This window comes from Mus caroli, unplaced genomic scaffold (genome assembly GCF_978045245.1).
Source record: "Mus caroli unplaced genomic scaffold, Mus_caroli_1 scaffold_2, whole genome shotgun sequence".
Taxonomy (NCBI): domain Eukaryota; kingdom Metazoa; phylum Chordata; class Mammalia; order Rodentia; family Muridae; genus Mus; species Mus caroli.
In genome coordinates, this window is record NW_028227257.1 from 54,844,242 (window position 1) to 54,867,137 (window position 22,896).

General features: G+C 44.2%; 1 protein-coding gene across 1 annotated transcript in view; it reads left to right on the top strand.

Annotated features, from left to right (window-relative positions):
• Positions 1 to 3,150, top strand: part of Fbn1 (fibrillin 1) — a 208,934-nt gene extending 205,784 nt beyond the window's left edge. Inside the window, exons 64-65 of the mRNA XM_021156745.2 lie at positions 477 to 651; positions 1,769 to 3,150. Coding sequence (XP_021012404.1) covers positions 477 to 651; positions 1,769 to 2,158 — 565 coding nt within the window. The 3' untranslated portion in view covers positions 2,159 to 3,150. The remainder of the gene's footprint in view (positions 1 to 476; positions 652 to 1,768) is intronic.
• Positions 3,151 to 22,896: the final 19,746 nt, after the last annotated feature.

Sequence of the window (22,896 nt, forward strand, 5' to 3'; positions counted from 1 at the left end):
ACATAAAAATCAAGGCCACAGCAGAGGAAGAAATATGTTGTCCAAGAAAGAGGTCCCAGATATGGCCCACCTGCCCACTCACTGCTGACTCCTAGAGGGACAGCTGGTGGGGGGACCTTCCGTACTCCCAGGTTCATAAAAGAGATTCATAAAAAAGATTCATAAAAGAGAGGACCTATTAAGTCACATGATCTCACTCATCCTTGGTCTTCAGTTTTCAGTATGTCTGTCCCCTCCCTGCATGAGCACTGCAGATGTTTGGCTGGGAGATGAAGGGGCAAAGAAGTATGCAAAGCGGTATGTTGAGAGAAAGAACTGTACTCCAGGCACTGGGTATCAGGAGCTAAACACCTGGGCACTGGTGTGACTGTTAGAAGCAGATGACTGTCCAGTGGGCAGTCTGTTATCAGTAGGGAGGCTGAACATCAGAGCTGCTGGATCTGACCGAAGCTGCCTTGTGCTCCTTTCTGTGGTAGGCATTGTGTTTCTGGAATGGGCATGGGCCGAGGCGGCCCAGAGCCACCTGCCAGCAGCGAGATGGACGACAACTCACTGTCCCCAGAGGCCTGCTACGAGTGTAAGATCAACGGCTACCCAAAACGAGGCCGGAAACGAAGAAGCACGAATGAAACGGATACCTCCGACATCCAGGTATATCAGGGTCTCCTTGTCTGCAGATACCTAAGGGCCCTGAGGCTTCTATGCTTTCTTCCAAGGACACCTCCAAGAGTGAACAGTCTCCCCAGACAGAAAGCCCAGTCATTCTCCTGGCTCTAGCAGTATTGTACAAGAGGCCATGGAGTTTGGGGTTTGTTTTATTATATTTATTTATTTTGGCTGCCTCTTGAGAGCGGCAGTTTAACAGGTTTCATGCTCTTGCTCATTTCCTCCGTCTCACCAAGAAGAAAGTCAAACGCCTACCCGGTGTCTGCAGACAGGACAAGGTCTGCAGTCAAGGATAGCAAGTGGGCAGAATGGCATGCATTTGTGGTGCTCCCCACGCGGAGGCCAAGGTGTAGAAAGAGCTCCTTCCAGGGAATGAGCCATAAGGCTTGGGGGAGGGAGGAGGACTAGATTGACAGGGACATAGGATGCTATGTAAAGTCAGGAATGCATTCATTCACCCAGATCTCTGGCTCCAGGCTGGGAGCATCTAGTCCACGAGGTCCCAGAGAGGCAAGCAGAAAGCTCAGTGAAACGTTAGCAGCTCACCACAGCCGGGAAGTATGTCCATAGGTGTGTCCTTTAGAAGAGTTGGTTTCCTGTCAGTGAACAAACTTGAAATAGCTGTGTTCTGAGTCTGAGCATTCGTCCTACAACCCACCTGCTGTGGTTTGGGAAAAGAAAACAAACCTATGAAGCAAGCTTTAAAAAAAAAAAATCACTGTGTCTGAGTCACCTGGTAGGCTTGTTAGAATGATGTGCTGGGAAAAGCCCCAGGAATTCTAATCCCAGGGGTCTGGGAGGTGACAGGAATTTGCATGTCTAATGGTTTCCAGCCATGCCAGGCTGCTGGTTCGGGGACCACACTTTGAGACCCACTGAGAGACTCTCCCCCAGTACAACCTGGCTTCCTGCCATCTATTTATATTTTTGAGAATACATCTGTGGCTTAGGCAAAGTGCCTACTAGAGTGTGTCTTTTCAACTTAACATACTGCATGAACTGAAAACTGTGTTGGGCTTGAGACTTGAGTGGCCTTTTCTTTAGCATGAGAACTAAAGGACATACTTAGTGGGATTTAACCCATTTCCATGTGTCTTTCTAGGACGGGTCTGAGATGGAAGCCAACGTGAGCCTCGCCAGCTGGGATGTGGAGAAGCCGGCTAGCTTTGCTTTCAATATTTCCCATGTCAATAACAAGGTCCGAATCCTAGAGCTCCTGCCGGCCCTCACAACTCTGATGAACCACAACAGATACTTGATTGAATCTGGAAATGAAGATGGCTTCTTTAAAATCAACCAGAAAGAAGGGGTCAGCTACCTCCACTTCACGAAGAAGAAGCCGGTGGCTGGGACCTACTCCTTACAAATCAGCAGCACCCCACTTTATAAAAAGAAAGAACTTAACCAGTTAGAAGACAGATATGACAAAGACTACCTCAGTGGTGAACTGGGCGATAACCTGAAGATGAAAATTCAGATCTTGCTGCATTAATTCACCATCCAGAGACCAAATAATTAAATGAAAAAGCAACTTTAGGCAGGTAGAATTATATTTTCCCCAAGCCAGAACCTTCACATCATGGTACAATCGTTCACCGAGTCGATCTGTATAAATGAGCACCACTCTTGAATGGCAACATCCAGGTACAGTGATGATCCTAGTTCAACCAACCACTTTCTCAGGCTTCTCGTGAGTAGCTCAGCTACCCTGTCATGCGTATTGATTCCTGAAAACTGGGACATGAATATCCGCTGAGGTTGGCCATTCACGCCGATGGGCTATCTTTCCAGCCTCCGCACAGAAACATGCTTCCATCTGATGGACTGTTCTGCGTTGGTCTTCAGATCTTGAAACTTTGCTTCTCCGAGTGCAAGCAGTAGGTTTATGTTGTCTGTTTGGTGCTAGTAAATTCTCAAAATAGATTTATTGATGCACTGTAATAAAGACACAAGTTAGGAACCAAATTGCCAAGTACTCAGTTCAAATACTTCATTTCAATCAACCAAAGTTAGTTCAGTAGCTTATCTCACTTATGAGTATGGTGCAGTACATGTAAATTAAGTGTGTGTACACTGTAACGTGCTATTTTTATCATTGAAACATTTATAAACTACAATAATAAAGCCCTTAATGTGAGGGTTTGTAATGGTGCTTATTAAGACCAAAGACTTGTTAAACATCTACACCAAATGGTAGTGGATTCTCTGAGACTGGCCCACTTGTGCACTGAGGTTGGGGAGGACAAGGAAACAGCCTCAGCCACCAGAGGATCACCACCGCATCCTCCATCACACAGCATGTGCAATACGCCAAAATCACTCTCAGTCATTCCTGTCAACAAGGGGTTAATGTCATGATGTCACAATAAAGTGATCCTCCCCTCCCTCCCCATTTTAGTTTACACCTTGGTTTTGTGTTCTTGTGTGGATTGAGGCTGGAGGGGCCTTTCTGGAGGTGAAATAAAGTCTCCTGGGTTTAAAGTATCCTTGGTTTGTTATCTGTGGCTTCTGTGTATGTGTAATGTAAGCACTAGGAGAAGAAATCGCATCTTCAGTTAGTCCCTTAATGGTGATTACCGATTGCTGATGCTTGGTTGGTTATCTGACTTTCCTAGGAAAACACTTAGATTACAGCATCATTTCTAAAATGTGACCTAGTTAGTCCTGGGGATTTTAAACTCCCAGATTTAAGAACTCGCAGATATAAAATCCAGTCATTCTCTTCTAGTGGCTGAACTTCATGCTCCTTCTCCTCTCAAGTACACAGCATTGGCAAGGTGTTCCATCCTTTCCCCTGAACATCTGTTGCTGGTCAGTGCTAGACTAATTACAGAGAGCTGATTGAATTGAATCCAACTGAATGTTGCATCTCTTGGTTTTCAAATGTCCTAACTTGAAAAATGGTGGTTTATTTTAAATGCAACATTCAATATTTAACTGTTAAGCTCATTTAGTTAATAGAAGAAAAAGAACAACTTAACTTCCCCAGGCCAGCAAAATTGTGGTAGTGAAAATAAGATGAATTAATTTTGTTACATGAAGGGAGGTCAAGAGTGGAATTTTCCAAGACATGGGAAAGTCCTCTCAAACTCATGGGAGCTGTATGCTAAAGCCTTGGAGTAGGCTATGAGCTATGCTTTCCCAGAAGACACAACTAGTGTCAAGTGCTGAAAGGCTCAGTTTAACACATACCTCCTTAATGAGAAGGCTACCTATGGTGAGGATGGGCTTCCTTGCAGAGTGCTGAGTTCAGCTAGGTTAGACAGGGGCACCGGTATCCATTTAATGCCTGTGGATATCCTAGAGTCTCTTGTTTTTGTTTGTTGGTTGGTTTGTCTGGGTTTTGATTTCTGGGTTGTTTTTTAATCTCTGGTTTTGCCAGCCAGAAGAATGTTGGCCATAGTTGTTGCTCAGCAGAGATGAGGCAAGGATGAGTGGAATTGGTGCCTTAAGCTGGAGGTTAAAATACAACCCAGAATCTCCTTTTAATACTGCTCCTATCACCCAGTGATGGAAGTGTAAGAAACGTGCTAGGGAAGGATTGATCACATCTGGCAAACTATGGATTTCATAAGGAAAACGCCTTTGATAATATAACCAGAACAATAGTTCATTCAATAATAGATTTTCTTTATGACAAACAACAGAAGAAAATGGAGTTGGCACGTGGTAGACCACTTTGATATTTCTAATAGTCTAAATCTGGATTTTATTTATCCCAGAGCCAGCAGTGTTGAACAGCATATTTTCCAAGTTTCTGACGGTAACACAACGTTTGTCTCATTGTTCCACTTGTAAATATTCTCTTGTAAAACCCCTTCCTCTCCCAGGCTTTCAACCTGCACCTTTCAATTGTCTTATACCTTTCCATTTTACTTTTGATAGTCAAAGAGTTTGCACTCTAAACCATGCAGAAGCTTGAAAATACCCCATCTCCCCCACAGCCCGTTTCATTTGCCAATAATTATTCTGTAAGTAGCATTCAAGTGAACTCAGCTGCCCTTGTGAAGTGTTTAAACTTGCATAAACAGCTACATTTTTGTTGTGCAACAAATTGTACTTAGCCAAAATTGCTTTGGATGCTGCCATTACAAATACTGTTTCACTTCAGAAATCATGCTTGTAAATGAGATGGGCCAAAAAAAAAAAAAAAAAAAAAGGGACAATTGGGTTGATAATATAAATATGTCCATACCTATAAACAGCTGGGATTTTCAAATAACAGGTCAGCTTTGTCCACAACCATGGACTTTATTCCAACTTCAACTGCAGTTTTTAGATACATATTAGAAACATGGTTATTCACTGGCTTAAGGACATTGTTTTTAAAGGGTAGGAGATCAATACCACTAGAAAGATTGACTTTCAGACACACATCCTCGTAGGCATGTTGTTTGGGACATTTGACACCTCAGGACCTGGCAACACTGCAAAATCTGTTATTTCAACTATTTGCTAATGAATCCAATTTCATTTTCTTTAAAAAAGAAGTCATGCCATCCTTTTATAGCGTTTGCACCCTCAACCTTTGCACATGCATGGAAGGGCCACTTGATTGTTGGCAAGTGGAAGGTGTATCCTCTCTGCCAGTTGAATCCAGTGCTAGCAGGTAAGTTGTGATTCATGCTGGCTCATTAGCCATTATTATTTTAGACCCCTGTGACTATTCATATTTCAAAAAAGTATTCAGCACCCTGGATTCTTCTTGGACCCCTGGGATTGGTTACAGTGTCAGCTAGAAGTCACCAAGGCTTCTCAGTATTTCTCCAATGCAGACAAGAACTCGGGTTCAAGGTTAAGTACTGCAGAGGCGAGGCATTTGGCAGGGGAGTCCTCAGTCAGCACTTCCTGCCTGACTTCCATCCCCACCTGACCTACTCCCTGCAGCTGTGCTGGGACTTGCAGAGCTATGAAGAGATCCGGTTCCTCTTCACCCTAAAATACTCGCTTGGGGAGAATTAAGTTGAACCTAAATGATGAAACTTTGGGGGCCTGGAAATGGAGATATTTGAAAACATCCACTCTCCCAGACACTGACAGAAAGGGGTCACAGACTTGTGGAGTTGTGTCTACATGGTGAGCTGGACCCTGGAAAAGAAAGCCAAAGCTGTCAGAAAGGATTAATGGGATCTTAATTTGTCAGAACTGGGTGTTTTCCTAACCACACAAACCCAGCATTGAGGGGCTTTTCTATACCTTGCTGTTTTCCACCACACTGAGACCATCCTTTTTGGGTGTGTTCTGTGCTTCTCTCGGGTGGTCCCAAGATCAGGCCTCAGGGCTGCAGACACCAACAGGGGACAGGCCCCTTTCTGGCCTGTTGCTTCCTGTGTTCTTGTGGGCTGACTGCTCCAGGGTCATTTGCAGGCATCATGAATTCCTAGATGAAGCCAAAGTCTGTGCTACAACATCCCAGGAAACAATGTCTCCAGGTTCTGTCTGTTGTCCACCCACACAGACACACAGACACACAGACCTCACACCTACTGGAAGAAACAGGAAGCCCTGCCCACCATTCTCAATGCTCTCCATTGATCATTAACAAGACTTTCTCCCCAGAGACCATGATTTTTTGACCTACAAAGAAAGTACATGAGAGTTATTTGACCTTCTGAGGGGCTGGGAGCGACTCCTTTGTGTTTCTGAGTCTGGTAACTAGTGGTAACTGCATCACCCTCTCTATATTATCTGCCATATTTATTACCCCCTATACATATTTTTTCCTTAATTTAAGCCATGTAATCTATGCTTCTCTGATTCCCATCTCTGCTTGGATATTTACTGGTACACAAGTCTGAGGGTCTTGCCAAAGGTCTCTGACCACACAGAGGTTGAGATGAGACTCAAACACCCTTCTTTATCTTCAACAGCGCAGCATGTACCCAATCACTGCTGGAGACAAAGGGTGAATGACTAAAGCAAGGTATGTTGGTGCAATGTAGAAATCTGTCAAGGTAGAAAGTACACATAACACTTGAGACCTAAAGAGTCTGTGTTATAAATCTCAGTTTCACAGCCCTCGGAGACAACATGCAAGAGACCATGGCACATTCACCTTGCACATCGGTAATCACCAAATCACAAACCCATTCTTCCCTATCTCCCCCACATAATACTGTGGTGATCTGCACAGAAAGCTGTGAATTTGTTTGTAAAATTAGATCCTGTCAGTTCCTGCTAAAATTATAACCAAAATGTCCTTTAGAATATTATTGCCTCTGTAAGCATAGGACGAAATTGCGATATAAGACTAATATTGAACATTGATATTGAAACACTAAGACATGGCCTTAATCTAGGGGTTTATAGATAACAAATGAAAAGTGTTTTAAATATTTCCACATCATTGATCTGTAGCAGAAACTAAGTAGATAGTCACCAACTCTGCTTCTTTCTTCAGAACCCACAGAAAGACCAGAGGTCAACAAAAGGTTTGGGGCTATGTGCCAAGACACTTACCAAGAGGATCTTAGAGGAAATGACATATACTCTTTCCATGTCTGTCTGAAAACAATGAATAAAAACATGCAGTCCTTCCCACAAGAAATCAAGTTCATTGCCTTAAGCCTCTGAAAGTCTGGGAATTTGATACAAATGTTATCTGGAAACATTTTGATACATATTGTTGATTATTCTAATAAAGGCATACACACATCTCTACCGTTTTACCAGGAAGAATCCACACACTAATGGATTTCTACCTTGGCTGCACATAAGAACCACCATGGCTCTGTTGGATCTAGGTTGTATCCCTAACCCACCAATTCAGAATCTGGGTCTGTAGTCCAGCCAGGACCAGTCTTAGGAGTTTTCTAGGTGACTTAAGTGTGCAGCCCTGACTGTAAACCACTACTCTGAAGACTCAGAGCCTTAATGAGAATCTGGCAGTCAAGGGAATACTGTTCTAGGTAACTCATATGCCCCCCTTTTCCACTACCACTGTAATCTATGGGACTTCATGCTATCACATAGTAAAATGTGACATCTCCTGTCCTGTAACTTCACTGGACTTAGCTGACAACTCGCAGGCAGCAGTGAGTTTTTTGTAGACATTGCTGGGTACTTGTCTGGACTCTAACCAACTCCAAGCTTCCTCTCATACTTGCCACTGTGAGAAAGTTTTGTCTCCATACTGGTTTATTTGCATGAAGCCAACGTCTTCAACATGAAGTCTGTCCATAGCAAAAATGTCAAAGAAACCTTCTAAAATATGAACCTTAGAAATACCATGCAGCTTCTTCGAAGTGGGCAGTTCTCTAGAGAGAGAACAAATGCTTTCTTTCTCAGCCACCAGCTTCTACTAAGAGTGTACAAGTTGCATGATGGGGCACAGGCCAGGCTACCACCCATCCTGGCCCCAGTGGTTCCATTTTGAAATGTATAAATTACAGAATGGTTTGGCAATGCATTCTATTATAAAATGTAAACTTTAATATGCCTCCCAGGAAGTTTTCTGATTCAGCAAACCACATATAAAAATACAAAGCAAATCAAGAAGTACAGAAAAGGAGGCTGCCATTGCCAACTGAGAGCCGGGAAAGGAACGTTCGTGTATGCATTGAGCGAGAACACTCAATCATGTGGCTATAGATGACTAAAACGGCACAATACAGAAATACCCATCCCAAGAACCTTTAAATGCTATTACATGCATGAAATAACTCCCCAAAGAGAGTTCTATTTTCAATTTTATGTGTGTCCTTAACCAGCCAGTGATAAAGAGTAAATGTTTAATGAGTGCCTGCTTATAGGCACCAAATCCTGGAACATTCACAGCTCAATTTGTCTGTCTGTGTTCAAGACTCCTGGGACAGATTTTAATGGGCAAAGACAGCTCTGACATTAGGCCTGGGGGTCTGAATTTCTAACATCGACAACATGCCAGTGAACCTACAGCCAATCAGACCGTGACACAGAGCCTGCCATTTGCATACCTTAAATCCCAATTTGAAGTACCCTGAACCAGTGCTCTGGTGTGCCCTGCCCTGTCTTTAGACAGCACAGTTTTTGTTATGCTTCTTATCCAGCATCTCTCTAGAGTTCATGCTCAAAAACATCAGTTCTGCCTCGCAGCCTGCCTCCTCTCCCTGTTCCCAGTTCTCATATTGCAAAAAAAAAAAAAAAAAACAGGTTCGAAGGTGCAAAATGGCCAGGAGGTACTGGAATGCACGCTAACTGTATACAAGTTCTCTCTGAGATCTAGCTCTCCTTAAATGGCAGATACTCCTAGACCGGAGAGATGGATTTTAATTACTCTACTCTTCGTAATTGCCTGATTCCCTGGTGGCCGGCTTGTGCTTGTGTTTAGTGCGCAGACAGTCGTTTAAAATGAAGTCTACACACTTAAAACACTTTTTAAATTGAATCACATGGAAAGAATTTTTTATCAGGAGGATATTTATTCTCCATCTATCAGCAGAGTGCTCACAGCATCTTTATGCTTGCTTTTTCTCAGAGCCTTTATAGAAGAGGTGGAGATATAAGCAAAGGTCCTGTCAAAACTGTCAGTCTGAAGAGGAGCTGTGGGGGCCTCTCCAACCGTGGAGGACAGAGTCTGATTTCATTTAGATTAGTGGCATTATGTTGGCTGAAGTCAACACAGAATAACCCATCATTCATTCCTTCTTCACTCTTATTCTCTGGATATGTGTTCTCCTTAAAAATGCCTTGAAATGATACCTCAGACTCCAGCATACCAAGATGATGAGATGGTTGATCCTCATCAACTTGATCTTTTTATTCTGGGCAGGAGGGCTCAGCAACATCTTCCAACTTAGAGATTTCATCATCCAATTCATGTCTGCAGCTCGTTTATAAAAATATAAAACAAGGTCATCTCTAGCATGTGCTCCTCCAAGAACTCAGTCATCAACTCCCCACGCCCCCCCCCCCCCGGCCTGGCTTCCATCCATTTGTTACAAACCACAAAGGCACTTTCATCCAAGTAGATACACCACACCCTTTTACTCACCCACTGGGAAGAAGCCATACACAAAAATGCTCTCTAAAGGTGTTGATCTGTGGGAAGGCAAAGGAAGCATTAGATGAGCAGAAGGTCATAGGTGACAGAGAACAAAGGAAGCTGTGTGACTGGATGGGTGGGCTGCAGTAGGGAGATGTCACGCTGCTTGTCTTCTCAGTAAATAGGTACTGAGGTCCTGTCTGATTTGTGCCAGGATCTCTGGTATCTACAGAAGGTGGACAACATTGAATGACTATTCAAAGCACATGCAGTCCAGTAGTAAGAGTGAGGTGGGAAACTACCATATAGAAACATGCATTACGTGGATGACACAAAGAAAAGATATTTGGCCTCTACAATACTGTGAACACTTCAGAAGCACCATATTTACTCCTCACACCCAACCTGCAGAGTTGAGCTCTCTTGATCATTCTCTATCAGTGGAGAATCTGAACCTGGGCGGGTTGAGCAACCTTTCCATCATATAGCAAACAGTGGTCAGATATCATACTCGGTCTCATTTATCTGTTTTGGTCAGAGGGAAAAAAAAAATCTCAGCAGTTTAATGCAATGGAAGTTGTTTCTTGCCCCAAGTCTTATGCAGCTATTCCTGGCTGGCAGACTTATTTGGGGAGATAATTCTCTAAGTGGTGACCAAGGAATCAGGATGAAAACATTTATTCGACCTTGTGTTTTCAAATCTCGGAAACATGTATGTATTATTACATCTCAAAGTTCTTGAACGTAAACTCCCTGGGTGTGGCATCCAAGACCATGAAGAGGAGAGGCAGAGAGGGGTTATCTCGTGGCACCTGAGATGCTATAACAATCTCTAGTCAGAAGTGATAGATTGTCACAGGGAACTGGGTCTCAGAAACAACTTGTCCTATAGGAGGGCAGCAGATATCCTAGCTTGCCTGGCCATAGGCTCTAGGTCAAGCCAACCTCGGTGCTTCTAAATCACTTTAGAGGCAGAGCTAAACTGTGTGGTGCTAAAATAAGAGCAGAAAGCATTTGTAAGGAATGGGAGATCATAAGCTTAAAGCAGAAAGAAGATCTTGAGTGGGGTGCTGAAAGGGGCTGTACATGTGCGTATGTGTGTGTACGTGTGGTCAGGAGAGCGGAGTGAGCCAAAGTGATGTGTCTTACAGCAGAAGTTCCTGGGGAGGATCAAATTGGGGGAAACAGGGCTTAGTAAATGTTTTTCGGCTGACACACACTCCATAGACTTTCTAGGAATTTTTCCAAATGTCGACTGACAGAGGCCGTTTATGTTAAGCCACTTGTATCTTTCCAGACCTGGCTTTTCAGGTTGCATTTTGCCCTGTGGCACCCTGGACGCAGTGACGACAGAGAAAAGATGAATTGGGAGTGCTTGACTGGAGTGAACTTACAAAAATGTGTCGAGTGGTGACCAACTGGGGCTTGCCAGCTTCAGTCTGTCTCCAAGTGTGCTTTTCATCACCCAGATGAGCCACAAATCCTTCAAGTTGTGTGATGTGTCTTTCCCACAAAAGACGTCTTAAAATGATATGACGTTACATAGTAACCTGTGAAAGGCCTTTCCCGTGAGAGATGCTGGGGAATCCTTCCTAGGGCATGGCAGCCCATCTAGGCTTTTACATGAAGAAGATACCATAATGGCGAGGACAGAGTGGTCTTTGGCCAGCTGGCAGGTTGAGCGTGGAAAGGGAATAGGGTAATGGGTGGAGTTAGCATGACTCGAGCAGTAATTTGGCTACCTGGGTTGGTTTTGGAACATTTGGAATGTTAAACTATATGAAGTTGACAGGCTTATGTCTGAAATGAGAAGCCACCGAGATGATAGGTCAGTCGGGGGAGGTCCTGACTCCTCTCTCGTCGTTGTTTATAAATAATCTCTCATTGGCCATGTCATAACATGGCCACTGCATGGTAAGGCATATGGGCAGAATTACATTCACCTCAATCCCATGCTGAAAGGAATAATCCTATGAAGAAAGGATCTATGCAATGTAGTGGTTTGGGAAGTAGAAGAAAAGGACACACTGAATAAGAAAACATTTCCCATTTGTCATCTGGTGTCCCAGGGAAAGTCACCTCTTTCTGGGACCCGAGTTTCCTACATCTACCCAGTTCCCTAAGTGTAAACATTGTGAAGGTAGAGGTATAGGAAAGCCTATTGAAGGTTAGATGTGACAAGGCACTGCATAGATCTTGCTGATAGCAAAGGAAAATGGTCCCCATGAACACAGTAGACACTTTGTTATTGTGGTTTACAAGCCCTGGTTTCTGTATCTTACGGAGGACTTGTCTATGCCTCACAGACACCTCTCACTCTCCCTACCTCTGACCTTTGCCTCATCTCCCTGCATGTGGCCTTTTCCTGTTGCCTACTTCAGTTTTAACAAGCATTAAAGAGTTTGTATTCCATTGTGTTCCCCCTTTGCTCCCATCAAGGCAAAAGCACATCTTATGATCACTCAGTTTCCCATAAGCAGAGGAAACAGATATGTCTGTCATCAGTTCCAGAGAAGCTCTGTTTTAGTGCCACAGGCCCTGTGGCAGGGAATAAAAAAGATCTATGGCTGGGCGTGGTGGCGCATGCCTTTAATCCTAGCACTTGGGAGGCAGAGGCAGGCGGATTTCTGAGTTGGAGACCAGCCTGGTCTACAGAGTGAGTTCCAGGACAGCCAGGGCTACACAAGAAACCCTGTCTTGAAAAACAAAACTATAAAAACACAAACAAAAAAGAAAAGGAAAAAAAAAAGAAAGAAAAAGAAAAGATCTGTGCCTCGGCTGGACTTGGTGAGAGCTGCTGGCTTTCAACACTGCCCTGGGCTACCATCCAAACCTGCCACCCCCACCCCGGGAACCTTGTCTGGAGACAACTCATTCTCCTAGCTCTCAGACAACATGAAAATCCACATTCAAGATGGCTTCAGCACTTAGCCTTCCATTCCTGTAGGGGACAGATGGCTCTCCAGAAAGATAAGGAGCTCCAGGCTGCAAATCACTGTTGGTTCCAACCCAACCTGACTTAAACAATTAATGTGAACCCCCACTTTAAAAGAAATGGCCTAGAATCCTATGTTTGAAAGTTCTAAAAGTCCTCTGGCTGTTTCTCCATCCACAGGAAGGTCTTTACTGCCCACCAGGCAAAAACTGCAGCCTCCTGGCCCCAGGGAGGAGATGAGGTGAGGTTTAAGGCGGGTGGGGCAAGTTCTGTTCCCCTTTTCTTAGCCACAGCCTATTATGGAGGTTTGGATTTAGTGCGCAAACCAGGGGGTCTCAGGAGAAGAGCCCAACAAATTGGGTCAGACTTCTGTGGGTGGAAGATTCCAAGGAGGATCCGGGTGTGTGTCAGCTAAATGATTCCATTCTCTTCTCTGACTTCTAAGGCCCGCCCTCTCCTTAGGGAGCTCTAACTGCCAAGAAGTACTGTTCTGTGCTCTTGGCTGCTAAGGCACGTGTGCTCAATAATAAGGAGCCGTCTTTTATAGAGTCTTAAAATGGGCCAGGCAGCCCGCTAATCACTTCACAAATGTAAGTGATTCACTAGCCGGGGGCACAAAATGCAGTCAAATTCTCTCAAATGTAAGCACAAAATACCTAAGCAACCCCATTTTGTCCATGTGAAAACCCTAAGACCCCAGCAAGGCTTCTTCAGTCCAACCAGCCAGTCCCAAAGAATATCACTGGACAGCATTAAACAGAAGAAGGGCTAGCTAGCTTCTTGACTGTTCTTTTTGGCAATAGTTGCCACTGGCATAGTAACACAGTGTCCCCTCTGACGGCACCCCACTCCCCTCCAGGGAACCCATGACTTGGCCCCAAAGGCAGCCTCTGCTTACTCGAGGAGCCAAAGTCCTTAAAGCAGCAGTGTGGACAAGGCCAAAGTCCTATGTGTATCAGAATGTGCACCTCTGGGTGATGCCTGTCCTCCATCCACAGGCTCACTTCACCTCAGAACCCCTCAGTTGTGAGATACTGAGTACCAGAGCCAGTCCTGATCTTCATAAACAGCCCGGCTCTGATCGACAGTCACTGGTCTATCCCCATCTACCCACCATATTGTTTTGTTTTGTTTCAGTACTAGAGATTGAGTGCAAGGCTTTAGGCAAGGTGGGCAAGCACTCTACTATTGAGCTATATGCCAAGGGCCCCTCCATGTTTTTTCTCATGAGCTCGGGTCAGACTGGCCTTAAACTCCTGTAACCCAGAAAGTTCATGAACTGGCAATCTCCTTGCCTCAGTCTTCCAAATAGCTAGATGACAGGACTGCGTCACTGGCCAGGTGCCCTTCACACTTTACGACATGGGCTGCATTGCATCAGCAGCAGAGAAGCACTCCTCTTCACATATACCACCAGGCCCATTCCCACCTCAGGACAGATGTCTGGGTTTCAATTCTTTGACCTTAGTATTTGTGATTTTTTTTCCTCTCACACTTTGTTTGCATGATTTACTTTATGTTGCCAATGAGGAAGGACACTGTAGAACTTTGAGGGGATGTGTTAAGGTCACACAGCTACAACACAGCAGACCCCCATGGGATTCGAACCCTCACCCTGGACACAATCTCCACAGTACTGCCTTGTCTTGCTCACATGTTCTTGCTTGGGCTGTCTTTCTGAGTTGAGAAGAAGGGAAGAGGCCTCTTAGGCATGTGTGTCAGCAGGAGCCTCTGTCTACCCCTAGGTTGCTTGTGGGTCCCTGGTTCAGCTCTTGGCTCTTTGGAAATAACTGCCTCTACAATGGGGCTGATGCCTTTTGAACAGAAACACATGGGAAGAAGACTTTTTCAAGTGTCTCTTTGAAGCACTTCAAGAGGTGAACTTGAGTTTTCCAGTTCCATCCCCAGTCACTCTTTTTTTGTCCCAATAAAAGCCAATCACAGTGAAACAGTATCAGCTCCAGGCAGACACACAGAAGGAAACTATTTGAACAAAGATCAGATTTGAGTTGTAATTGGGAGCCAAACAAGAGATGCAGAAATCAGAACTAAGATGATGGGTCCAGAACTACGGGAAGAAGTGACACAAAGAAAGACACAGTCTACAGTTAGTGGCACAAGGTGTTAAAAGGGGTGAGCAGCAAGCCACCATGCCAAAGGTAGGATCCAAAGCTGCCCACATGGCATATCCATAAAGAAACTTGCCATGGTGGCTGGCATACAGCAAGGGGAGAGCCTAAAGGTTGCTCACTTAGCATCCAGTCCCCTGGGAAGACAGTACTCATAATGCATCCTGGAGTTTCCTTGTGATTCAGATGGAGCATCTCTGTCCCTGACATCTGGCACTGCAGACTTGAATCTTTCACCATGACCACCATGCCCTGTGAACATCCAGATTCTTCCTCCAGTATCTCTGACTACATACGCCTATATCTGAATCATCTCTAGTGCCCAAGCTTCTTTCCAGTGAATTGTGTTTGACGGTCACTATGTCGACTCACATGTAAAACCCAACAAGCTCTGTTCTCTACCCTCTCTCTATTTGCAAGGATTGTAGTTACAAGAATTGTGCTCGTCGTAGTTGCATCGCTGTAAAAATATCTGAGAGAAAGTATCTTCAAAGAGGAAGGGTTTGTTTAGGCTCACTGACCCAGGAATTTTCACTGCTCCTGGGTTTCTGGGCCTGCGGGAAGGTAGTTAGTTCCTCATGGTAGTACAAAGTAAAAGAGAGCTGCCTATGTTATGTGGCAGGAAGCAATGAAGCAAGAGCGAGGGTCTGGGACAAGGCACATCTTCCAGAGCATGCCCTTGATGACCCTCTTCCTCTCCATGGGCACCAGTTTTTAGCTTCTATCACCTCCCAATATTGCTATCTAATTATGACTCCTTCAGCAGTCCACTGATGAGGGTTGAGACACCACCTTCATGAGCAGTTATTTTAAGAAATTCTAACCCATGCTTTCAGATCTCAGCCTTCCTTGGAGTAATAGGAGAAAAAAAAATGAATCTTAGTAAAAAGTACTAACTGACCCCAGTCTAGATTCCATCTCTCCACAGTCAGCCCGATCATCCGAACACCCGTGCCTCAAGCACCCATCACGATGCCCTTGAACATATGGCCCATCAGGGAACATTGCAGATTCAAACCAGGACAAGAAGAGCTGAGAGAGAGGCGTCATCTCTATGGTGTAAAGCTTTTGTGTCTATAACAATGTTTTCTATGAACAAGTGCTTGACTTTGGGCTTTTTCAAGGGGTGAAGTAATCTACAGCAGGTTACTAAGGCTAGGTCTTTGTCATCCTAAGGTCTGGCAACTAGGTATACCTGCTCACTTGTTAAGGAAATCTAGGTTTTGCCATTCGTCATTTGTGAAACCTAATGCCACCTTTGATAAATATTTTAAGACTTTCTACCTATGTTTTCCTGTCTCAGGATTCCTTGGGGTGATAGGAGAAAAATGCATCTTAGATAAAAGTACCAGTTGACTCTTAACCTGGATTCTGTCTTTCTAGAGTCAGCCCTATCACCATTACAGCTGTGCCTCAGTCACCCATCACAGCTGTACACTATGCAGTAAGTTGGCTCCTGTCTCTCTCCTGGAGATCTCTCCTGAAGCAGATCACATATCTTACTGGCAATATCTCATCTGTCCTTGGTGCCAGCACAAAGCACAGGTCTGCTCAGTACATACTCACCAAAGAGTAAACGAATGTAAGAATGAAATGGCCAATGAACTGGAATGCATCCAGGTTCCCTGCCTCGTTCATCTTTGAAAACAAGTCCATCTCCTCCAGAGAAGAGACACAGTGTGGGTGTCCTAGGGGATGTCATTAACAACTGTGACAGAGAGCATGGAGGACAGGTCTCTTCATGGGACATGACTTAAAGTAGAGGATCTCTGAAATCTCTTCTAACTCCTGGGGACACTGAGAATCAGTCACTAGGACAGGACCAGGAGTTCCGACTGGATGTCACACCTGAAAGTGTGTGATTGAAAGCAATACAGAATTATTAGAAGAGTGGTCTTTCCCACTGAAAATACAAGCTTTGATCTGGTAGGATTGCTCAGTGAGTAACGGTATTTGCTGTAAACTGAGTCTGGCTACCTGAGTGTGATCCCAGGAACCAAAGGTGGAAAAAGAGAGCTGACTCCTCAAAACTGCCCTCTAGCACGAATGTGTCTGTACACACGCATTTACTTAATAATGAAAAATAAAAGTCTTTGAAAAAGAGGAAAAAAATCAAACAATTGAATTTTTGCAGCTCAATTTTCTGAACCTAGAGTTAAACAGAAATAAGAATGAAACATTTAAAGGTGTGACAAAAAGTCTCAAACTTAAACTTCTTAATTCATTTAAAAAATTATTACTAAATTTTGGACAGCCTTAAGTAGAAGATCTGTTTTACAGCTGTTTGTCTCAAAGCAAGAGGCCATTACTTGTTGGAGGCACTCAGTTCTTATGCTTTGAATTGAAAAGTGTTCTAGGACCTCCAAGGGTCTACCCTCACATGGCGAAATCAGAAGCAAGTAACAATTTGTTAGAGTAGAAAAGCAGAAAAATAATTCATATATCTTATTTAAAACTATGTTTTATAAAAATCAAGCAAAACAAACAACAACAAAACTTCCCTGGAAGAAAGGGAAGAACTGACATCTCCAGGTAGAGAGAGTGTCGGCACATGCCTTCTCCATGGCGGAGATCTGGGAACCCCACTGAACAGACAGGTCACATTAATGGGGATCAGCCCCATTTTCCTGGCTCTAGGAGCTATAACCATCTGAACAGTTTCTTAGGTGAAACGTCTGCCTTTGCTCACTGCAACTTATTAGGAACAGAGCCTGATGCTCCCAGGATAATGTCTCCTCACAGGAGAGGATCTGTGTAAAAGAGAAAGCCATTACCTCAGGCCTCCCTCCACCTCCCACCTTTTCCCTGCCTTTCCTACATGCTGCAAGCTCTTAGAGCCACCAGCTTTTGATGAGAAATTCTCCCATTTGCAGGGAACTTAGCACCTGGCTTCCCTCCTGTCCCCTCCTGTCCCCTTCTGTTCCCTTCTGTTCTTCCTCCCTCATAGTAGTTCCACTTTCCTCCAAAGGGAAAGTGCTTTTGTCAAGGGTTCACAATACTTAGTGTGTTCTTTCAAAGCAGGGAAATGGAGACAGTAAAGAGAAGCCATGTGAGTTCCTAGCCCCAGCCATCCAGATGATCTTGCAATGCTGGGGCTTTACTGGTGCCTTCTTGCTCTGAGATGGCGCTGCTCTCTATGTTAATCCCTTGCTTATGCTTGACTGCTAACATGGATGCCTTCTTGTTCCCAGTGGAATTGGGGTGTAGAGAATGGGTACTCAAGTGTGCCAAAATCCTGAGGCAATGACACTAATCTAATTAGTAACTCCTCAGCTTCCCACTAATTCTGAACCCATTTAGTTGTCCCGATTTCTCATTTAGCTCAAAGTTAATTTATCTGTTAAAATGATGTAAGTGGTGACTCATACCTAATGAACTGAAGTGGGGACAGGGGCTGCCAGAGTGGAGAAGGTGGTAATATTCCTTGTGACAGGCTCCAAGCTAAGCAGACACGAACATGATAAACAAAGTATTGGTCATGGGTCAGAACTGAGACTCATCAGACAAAGAGCTCACCTAACATATGTGAATCCCTGGGGTCCATCTGGCAGCACTGTATAAGACAGGGTATGATGGCACAGACCTGCAATCCCAGCACTTGGGAAATAAAGACTGGAGGATCAGAGGTTACCCTCAGTTATACTTGGAGTTCAGAGCCAGCTTGGGCTACATCACAAGACCCTGTCGAAATAAATAGTACTGATAAAATAAAAATAAAGCACTGGTCAGCTGGTGTCTAGCCGTCTGTGTCGTTCTGGGCGTGGTAGTTAGTCTTGCTGGCCTTCACTCTTCTTTAGCGAGGTCAGTTTTAATGGAGCAGCAGGGTGAGAAAGGTTGTGTCTACCTGAGAATCTGCCCAAGGTGCCAATGCACCAAGAAGTCAGTCATTCTTGGAAGTTCTTTCAAGCTTTCTGTGGTTCCCAGAAAGACTTCAATGTATCGCTGTGTGGGATGCTGCAAGTGAAATTTGTGACACATTGGCGAGCTTCCCCAGGAGGGAATGCTGGTGAGGGATGTCCAATTGGAACAGAAATTGAACTTGTCTTAGCTAGAAAAGCTGCCAATAGTCTTGGTGTCTGGATATTGGCAGAAAGTTACCACATGACAGATGATCCTGGTTTTTCTCAAAGACTTGGCTGGTCTCAGGGGAGAAAGGTGCTCCACTCTGTCCAGGATCAGAACAAGGAGGGGCCGTTAGGTTTATTTTGTTTGTTTGTTTGTTTGTTTGTAATCACCAGAATTGAGGTGTCTCTGAGACAGCAAGATGGTTCTGACAGAGGCACCCTAGAACACCAAAGGTCCAAACAGGCACCTACCCAGGGAGGAAGGAGGAATCCAGATAGACAGACAAGATGTCAGGTTCTTAGGAAGATCACGTTTGAGTCTACTCTGGGTTAGACTCTGACTGGCTCATCCCAATAAGATTTTATTCAGGCTTTGGGAATCCATTTTATGACCCATTGGTGCCTTCTGAAGGTTGATTACAGGAATTATACCTTCTTTTGTTCATCCATTGGTCTGATAATAGTCATGGTTAACAAATTTGACTACCCATATAACAGTAAACTCAGAAGGGTTTTTTGTTTGCTTACAACACAGGAAAGGTGGACTCTGGTCTTAGAGCTAGACATATGAGAAGATCAACTCAGGGCTGTCTGAACATCTGATCACTAGACGATAGGCATGGGACAACTGGTGACTTATCAGGTTGACTCTTTGAACAGAACCATTCTTAAAGAGGGCAGAATCCAGCCAGCACACAAGGTCCATACAGCTGAAAGATCCCAGTTAACACAGATGCAAAGGAACTTCAGTGACAAAAATAACTGGGATAAAGCTAAGAATGAAACTCAGAGGTAGATCACTGGCCTACCACCTGTTCAAGGTACTGGTTTAATTCCCAGAATAATAAATGCCACCAGGGAGGACAAGGAGGAGGAGGAGGCTATAAGATGGCAGTACCATCAAAGAGCACAAAAAGGGCAGGATTACAATGGTGCACCTTGGTCCAATATAGTATTCAATTGGCAAGATGAAAAGGCCGCATTCAGTGTCAGCTCCAGCATCAGTGAGAATAAATAATTTCTGTGGATGTCTTAGTAATGGCCATTATACAACATCCGGAGATTATGGTAGTACAGTAGTCACTTACAGTGCTGGGGTGGTGGGTGGACAATGCTGGACACTAGATCCTGGCATCTAGCCAGTAAGAAATGATAGAATCTTGTTGGTTATGACTGTATTGGTAAGATTTCCCAGTGGTACTTGGGAATACAGTTCTGGACTCTGAATGCTTAGAGAAGGAGCGTCCTATGGCATCCCTGACTGGCACTCTGTGGGGAAAGGTAAGTCACACATTCAGGTTTAACTATGGGGAAAGACTCATAGGTCACTGCCAGGCTGCAATTCAGATAATTGTTAGACAAAGATGCTCTCCCGTTTCTGGGCATGTTTGCTACTGGGGTATGCTTTGCTGACAGGATAAACTTGCTGCTGGGCATGTTGGGGTCTGGACCGCTCTCTTGCTTGGACACTTTTTTCCCAACAATCCTCTTATCCCCCAGGACCTGCCCCACATCCCTACCACAGTTAGATATTTTTTATGACTCCAGTTCCATTTAATTTTTAGAAACTGAACGCTTATTTTGTTTATGACCTGCCATTTTCTCACAATTATAAAGACCAGACTCAAATATCTTGGTCCTCATTCCTTTCTCTAAGGATGGCTTTAACTGTCAAGATTTGAACTCAGACAAGCCCCTTTCGGTCCGACCAGCACCAGAGTAGCTAGGGCGCAGAGTCGGCTGACACCCGCCAGCTACCCACGACACCCGCCATGAGATTTTAAGACTTCTGGTGAGTGGAACACAGCATCTGCTCCAATCCAATTGCGTGGGACCTGAGACTGCATTAGTTAGGGAAGCAGAAAACCCGGCCTGAGTAGGGGCACAGGCCTCTTCCAGTCTGACCAGCACCTGGGTAGCTAGGGCGCAGAGTCAGCTGACACCCACCAGCTACTCACAACACTAGCCACGGGATCTTAAGACTTCAGGTGATCCAGCCACCCTCCCGGCCAGAGGACAGGTCTCCGCCCAGCCCGAGAGCCCTTTACCTCAGGATCAGCGGGAGCCATCTTGGTTCCGGGACTCCACCGAACATAGTCTGCACAGGTGAGAGTGTGCACCACACAACCTGACAGCTTCTGTGACCCGCCAAAGCAACAGAGCTTCTGGGAAAGGTGCTGTTTTGGGCCTTCATCTTCGGCCAGGAGGAGGTCCAAACACCAGATATCTGTGCACCTTCCTTGTAAGAGGAGAGCTTGCCTGCAGAGAGTGCTCTGACCACTGAAACTCAGAGGAGAGAGCCTGTCTCCCAGGTCTGCTGATAGAGGCTAACAGAATCACCAGAAGAACAATCTCTAAACAGAGACAACTATAACAACTAACTCCAGAGATTACCAGATGACGAAAGGTAAACGTAAGAATCTTACTAACAGAAACCAAGACCACTCACCATCATCAGAACCCAGCACTCCCACTTCGCCCAGTCCAGGGCACCCCAACACACCAGAAAGGCTAGACCCGGATCTAAAAGCATATCTCATGATGATGGTAGAGGACATCAAGAAGGACTTTAATAACACACTTAAAGAAATACAGGAGAACACTGCTAAACAGGTAGAAGACATTAAAGAGGAAGCACAAAAATCCCTTAAAGAATTGCAGGAGAGCACTGCTAAACAGGTAGAAGACATTAAAGAGGAAGCACAAAAATCCCTTAAAGAATTGCAGGAGAACACTGCTAAACAGGTAGAAGACATTAAAGGGGAAGCACAAAAATCCCTTAAAGAATTGCAGGAAAACCAGACCAAACAGGTGATGGAATTGAATAAAACCATACAAGACCTAAAAAGGGAAGTAGACACAATAAAGAAAACCCAAATTGAGGCAACGCTGGAGATAGAAACCCTAGGGAAGAAATCTGGAACCATAGATGCGAGCATCAGCAACAGAATACAAGAGATGGAAGAGAGAATCTCAGGTGCAGAAGACTTCTTAGAGAACATTGGCACAATAATCAAAGAAAATACAAAATCCAAAAAGATCCTAACTCAAAACATCCAGGAAATCAAGGATACAATGAGAAGACCAAACCTATGGATAATAGGAGTAGATGAGAATGAAGATTTTCAACTCAAAGGACCAGCAAACATCTTCAACAAAATTTTAGAAGAAAACTTCCCAAACCTAAAGAAAGAGATGCCCATGAACATACAAGAAGCCTACAGAACTCCAAATAGACTGGACCAGAAAAGAAATTCCTCCTGACACATAATAATCAGAACAACAAATGCACTAAATAAAGATAGAATACTAAAAGCAGTAAGGGAAAAAGGTCAAGTAACATATAAAGGCAAGCCTATCAGAATTACACCAGATTTTTCACAAGAGACTATGAAAGCCAGAAGGGCCTGGACAGATGTTATTCAGACACTAAGAGAACACAAATTCCAGCCCAGGCTACTATACCCAGCCAAACTCTCAATTAAAATAGATGGAGAAACCAAAGTATTCCACGACAAAACCAAATTCACACATTATCTTTCCACGAATCCAGCCCTTCAAAAAATAATAACAGAAAAAAACCAATACAAGGACGGAAACCACGTCCTAGAAAAAGCAAGAAGGTAATCCCTCAAGAAACCTAAAAGAAGACAGCCACAAGAACAGAATGCCAACTTAACAACAAAAATAAAAGGAAGCAACAATTACTTTTCCTTAATATCTCTTAATATCAATGGACTCAACTCCCCAATAAAAAGACATAGACTAACAGACTGGCTACACAGACAGGACCCAACATTTTGCTATTTACAGGAAACTCATCTCAGAGAAAAAGATAGACACTACCTCAAAATGAAAGGCTGGAAAACAATTTTCCAAGCAAATGGTAGGAAGAAACAAGCTGGAGTAGCCATCCTAATATCTAATAAAATCGACTTCCAACCCAAAGTCATCAAAAAAGACAAGGAAGGGCACTTCATACTCATCAAAGGTAAAAATCCTCCAAGAGGAACTATCAATTCTGAATATCTATGCTCCAAATACAAGGGCAGCCACTTTCATTAAAGGTACTTTAGTAAAGCTCAAAGCACACATTGCACCTCACACAATAATAGTGGGAGACTTCAACACACCACTTTC